We start from the raw sequence: 5264 nt of genomic DNA on the forward strand, positions 1-5264 counted from the left end.
ATGATAATGAAGTTATTATTTACAAATCTCCAGAAAAGAAGAAAATACACAAGCGCATAAAAATGCAGACTAGAAACACCCAGGCAGTCACTGCAACTGAGTATGGTGGTTATTTCCTGTTAGCCTCCATCTCCCAGAAGGGTGAATACCCTCTTGCTGACCCTCACTAGGTTCTCTCACTTCTTTCTAAGAGTTCTTAGCAGGAGCAGGGCAATGAGTGAGCATTTGAATTCAGAAAGATGTGATCAATGTTGCTCACTTGAGACTATACACACCTTGGGTCACTAGTGTGCATGGTATACAGAGGGAAGGTCTTTGAGACTCATGACATCTGCAGGTGTAGATAGAGTTCATAGCATTCACACAGAATCCTGTCTGTTTGAGCTGGGCTATGGTTTCAGATATTAGACATGGGAGAGCAGTGACCTTCTCCTTTGAATGAGCTCCATGATTAGCACAGCACTGTAATTTGATTTTCTGAGGGCATGATGTGACAGAGTTCTCTCCTGGAAGGAAAAGGGGGAAGGCTAGGGGAAGATTGCCCTTGTTGTGACCTCAGATCTATTCATGACTGAAGTCTGAAGACTTTGTCTCTATTTTTCTCTAATCTTTTCATTTCATTCCCTCCCATATCTTCATCTCTCCATTTTCCTAAGAGTCCTATCCCTTACCTAAGCTGTCACCTCTTTGGCTCTCTCCACAGAGTATGTGCAGGATGTGGGTACCGGGCTGAACCTGGTGAGCTCTTTGCCTGCAATTAGGAATTCCAGTGGATCACTTGAGCTGACGACATAGGGGAAAAGCCATGTGAACCTGAGTTCTTATAAAAGTCCCCTATGAGGCAGCTAAAAGGTTGAGGGGAAATCAAGCTAGGAGAATCCAGCATTGGGCTGGCAGCTAAACACACATGCCACTTCATGGGACAGAACAGTTCCATCATAGAAAATGCCTAAGGAAACCAGAAAGATCAGGTTCTCCTAGGAGACAATGATTCCTAGCCAGCTCTGGAGGGAATATGATCTGAGGATTGAGTCGATTCCTGCCAAATAATTGGCCACTCCACATCCTGTCCTGGAAGTGTCACTGCCCTTCACACTCTGAGAGTCTAACTTCAGAGCCAGAACCAACACTTAGCTACCCATACCCTTGACAGCAAAGTTCATGGCATACAGTTTAGGGTCTCAGCAAGTGGTTGAGTCATTGATGGGGCTGCCTCACCTGATACATGTATTTCCAGGGGGTCACTGGGCATGGACAACTTCTGTGGATTTCTTTTGTAGAAGCCATAACATCTGTATGTCCCACTGTGGCTGGGGGTCATAGGACCCACATAAAAAATTGCTTGCAAATGCCCAGTGAAAATATACTGTGAGTCCAGGGTTCTGGAGAACTTGGGTTCTCCTTCCTTGGTCAGAATAAACCCATCGTATTCCTGCCATGAAATACATTGAAAGGTCATATTCTCTCCTGTGTTCACAGTGGGACTATCCAGGACTGACAATCTAGGTTTTCTGTAGGAATTTCCTAGGAGAGACAGAGAGAATGTGTTAATGAACTCACAACTTTCACACTGTCCCACAATGAAAGGCTGAGATAGAGGAGACACCCTTTTTCTAAGATTAAAGGTTGAGGCTGGAGATCCTAAATATGATTATCCATACCACCAGCAGCTGCAGGAGAGTCATTGTGCTCTGATAAACTATTATGAGTTTCATAATAACATGTAACTCTCAATGTTTCTGTACAATAGAGGAGTTTAGCCTTGCTCCCAGCCTCCATCAGAATCTTTTTGCATGGGCATTTCTGGGCTTCTCCTTTTATATTCATACTTATGAGTCCTTGAGGTCTCCTCACATGAGATAGTCACTTTCATACCTCTGTGGACCACAAAGCCTGGCTGAACTCTGAAGTTGACTTTGGAGTGTATCCTTGCAAGGAAATCAGAGGCTCTGTCCTAGATCCTCCCTACAAAGATCCCACTGTTCAGTCTCAGTATCTTCTTGGTTTCTCCAGGATTAATTTACTTCTGCTATTCTCCAACTCATTGCTCAGCTTTTAGCCATCCTCTGCTTCCAAAAGAGGTGTAAAGACCTGGGACATCAGGAAACACTCACCTGCCAGCACTGGAGACCTGAGTCCCAGAATCAGTCCTGAAAGAGAGTTCCTTGTGAGTTTCTCCCTCACTGAACAGACATCCCATCCCTACAGCCTCCTGAGTCCCCTAGACTTTGCTGAAGTTCAATCCATGCTAGACTATAAGGTTTAGCCTCTCCAAGACAATGGTATCTCCTAACCCTCTTCATATCTCACCCAGATAGAGCATGGCTGTGGAAGTGAAGATCATGGTGTGTCTTCACAGTAGCTCCAAATAAACAGGCAACACAGACAGTGTCAGTTTGTTGAAAGGTCAACATCCCCACAGAAAAGGGAAATGAGAGCAGCTGTCTTTCACCTCCCTGTCACTTTGACTTGGACAGACACCAAACTCTGAACTCACTTCTCATAGAAAGGTCACCTCCCCCAATACCATTCACTTCTGCCTAATGTGTTCTCAATGCAATGAGGGCCAACAAAAGCAACCCACAGAATTGGTGCCTCTCTTCCTTTACTGGCCACTTTCACTTGAGGATGGCTGAGGGAGAATCTTTCTCCTGTACAGCTGCACCATATGGTGTTCTTCAGTCTTTCCACCCATCTGTGTTCACTCCACCATAAGGTCTTCACCATGGCCACTAATCTAACTATCCTGGAGATATTTCATGAATATCCAGGTTGGGAATATAAGGCAAACATGAGTAGCAGAGACACAATGATCTACTGACCTTAGCTCACATGGGCCTTCATCCTGGGGATGAGCACAGAGGAGAACACAGAGAGCTGTGTGAGGAAATACAGCAGGTCTCGTGGTTGTGGGTGGGGGTTTTCTCTAAAGAACAGCCACCTGCATGGAACTACCTCTTTCCTTAGCAACGTCATCTTCCTTCATCCCTCTGGAAACAACCATCAGAGCTATTCTTGCCTCCTTGCTGTTTGTGTTTTCTGGGGCAGAATTCTTTGTGGTAGGATCGGGCATGATAAACTCTTTAATATCAATGTTTCTCATTCCCTGTGCCAGTTAGAATGCATGTCATCTCTGAGGTTCCTCATGTAAAGCAATTTGTGAACACTTCAATCCTTAGATTGGCCATATGTTATGGTACATGAGACGTTCAGAAATTCAGTCATCACTGATTCCCAGCCCAGGATACAACAGGTTTTTGACACATGAGATGTTCATGTTGTTGCATAATATAGGTGCCGACTGATTGTGTGTCAGTCTACTCTGAGAATTCACAGTTAGTGCATTATAATATGTATGAAATCTGCAAATCATCATGATCAAGGAAAGAAAATTAGAAACAAATTATCCCTGAATGAAGAAAAACCCATTTTACAAAACACAAAGCAGATTTGGGAGGACAGTGAATATAGGATTTACAGACGTTTCTCTCCATGTGGTGGAAGTCGGGTCAGTAATCCTGCTAAAGGCAATTATTTGTGATTCCAATCCCCATTCTTTAGCTGGTCAGTGAAATGTTCCAACTCATTGCCCACTAAGTTGCCTCCCTTATATGTGTATAACAGAGATTTACTCCAGTTTGCCACCCATGGGCATCTGACTCAAATGGGAGGGTATCACACTGCAAGCATTCCTGCCATGAACAACTCTGAGCAGATGATGCATTTGGAAGATAAGATGCTATCATGCAAGGATGTGCAGTCAGAACTTATTCCCAGGTCAGCCCATAGAGGAATTCCATGTGGAAAGTCAGGAGCAGAAGAAGGAGACAGAAATGGATAGCTAACAGTATGTCAGAGAAGAATAAGGAGTTAGAATTGAAGTAGGTAGGTGTTTATGGTGGTGCAAAGTAGTAAGTGGTATTTGTATGATTAAAAATTAATTATGGGTACTGAGTACATGACTGAGTGGTAAGAGTGCTTGGTGCACAAGTATGAAGATCTGAGTTTGATCTACTCAGATCTACTGCCTAGAGTTCATGTAAGGAGCTAGTCATAGCCACACAAGCCAATAAATCTAGTGTTGTTTAGAATAGGGATGGAAAGAGTGTTGAGGTTTCTAGCAACTGCCGGGAGCCAGCCCTAGCATAGTGGAGAATCTTCTTTCTTCTTGTCGTTCTTCTTGAGGCAGCAGAGGGGGAAGAATGTCAGCAGGTGGTAAGACTTTGTTTTATGAGATATTTAGAGTTGCTGTATAATAAAAGTTTGCTTATCTAAGTTACTGTGCTACCATAGATGATCTGCCTTCTGTGATGCTCTGAGGCCAGAAACTGCAGTTTCTTTCACTTATCACCTCATCCTAAAAACATCAAAGGATTAAGTAAATAGCCTTTGTACTATCTCAGAAGAAACTGCTGGGCTCTAACTTATGCCTGCTAGTCTGAGGTCGAAGGAATAAAAGACACTTAGAGATTTGGTTATAGTGTTTATTACAAAGTTGTTAAACATTTTCTATAAAAGCTATCTAATGGAAAAAATGAAAAGATCCTAAGCAGGGAAGGGGAAAAATTTGAAAAAGATAAAAATTCTTCTAAGGGAAAAAATTCTCCTAGGCAGGGAGAAAGGAAAGGAAGGGAAGAACCAACCTCTCTTTGTCTTTGTCTTCAGTACTTATACATCTTTCAGACTACATGATTACATGTTACAAGGTGCATCACAAGTTCATGCCAAAAATCAAATCATAAATTGAAATAGAAGTTTACAACAGAGAATGTTTACATGCATATCCATTAAGAGTAATTATCTGGCTGAACATCCATCACCTGTCTAGCTCCAAGTTTCACTGAAGGTTTAAAACTATAACTAAGTTTTTAGTGAAGTTTTGTATAGATAAACCCAGGCAATGTTTCATCTTCTGTCCTATCACCTAAAATAAATCACTAGTTCCCTTTTTAAGACCTTTGGCTAATTGTTTTACAACCTCTCAGAATGTGCTCTGAGTAGGAGAAAGTCTGGTTACTATCTAAGAGCAATTAACTGGTGACACTTGGGAGACTGGCAGAGTTCTCATCACAGTTTTGACTATCAGAAAAGGACCTAATAGCAGTCCTGTTATAAAAGAGCTTAATAATCATTGAAATAATTTTAGGAATTCTTATAGGAACATCATTAAGACTTAAGAAGTTGTCTATATGTCTATATAACATCACTACAAGACAGTATATCTTCATCTATCTGCAGAGATCTGCTCCAAAGGAGTGTGCTAT

The 5264-nt window shown here is 42.1% G+C and overlaps 1 protein-coding gene across 2 annotated transcripts in view; it reads right to left on the reverse strand.

Moving 5' to 3' along the window:
- LOC114627334 (leukocyte immunoglobulin-like receptor subfamily A member 5) overlaps positions 1–2410 on the reverse strand; it is an 11092-nt gene extending 8682 nt beyond the window's left edge. For both annotated transcript variants that reach the window (XM_028775074.1, XM_028775075.1), the window contains exons 1-3: positions 2311–2410; positions 2115–2150; positions 1219–1524 (exon numbers count right to left, since the gene is read on the reverse strand). In XM_028775074.1, the coding sequence (XP_028630907.1) occupies positions 1219–1524; positions 2115–2150; positions 2311–2344 (376 nt within the window). In that variant the 5' untranslated portion in view covers positions 2345–2410. The remainder of the gene's footprint in view (positions 1–1218; positions 1525–2114; positions 2151–2310) is intronic.
- Positions 2411–5264: the final 2854 nt, after the last annotated feature.

This window comes from Grammomys surdaster, unplaced genomic scaffold (genome assembly GCF_004785775.1).
Source record: "Grammomys surdaster isolate TR1022 unplaced genomic scaffold, NIH_TR_1.0 252, whole genome shotgun sequence".
Classification (NCBI taxonomy): domain Eukaryota; kingdom Metazoa; phylum Chordata; class Mammalia; order Rodentia; family Muridae; genus Grammomys; species Grammomys surdaster.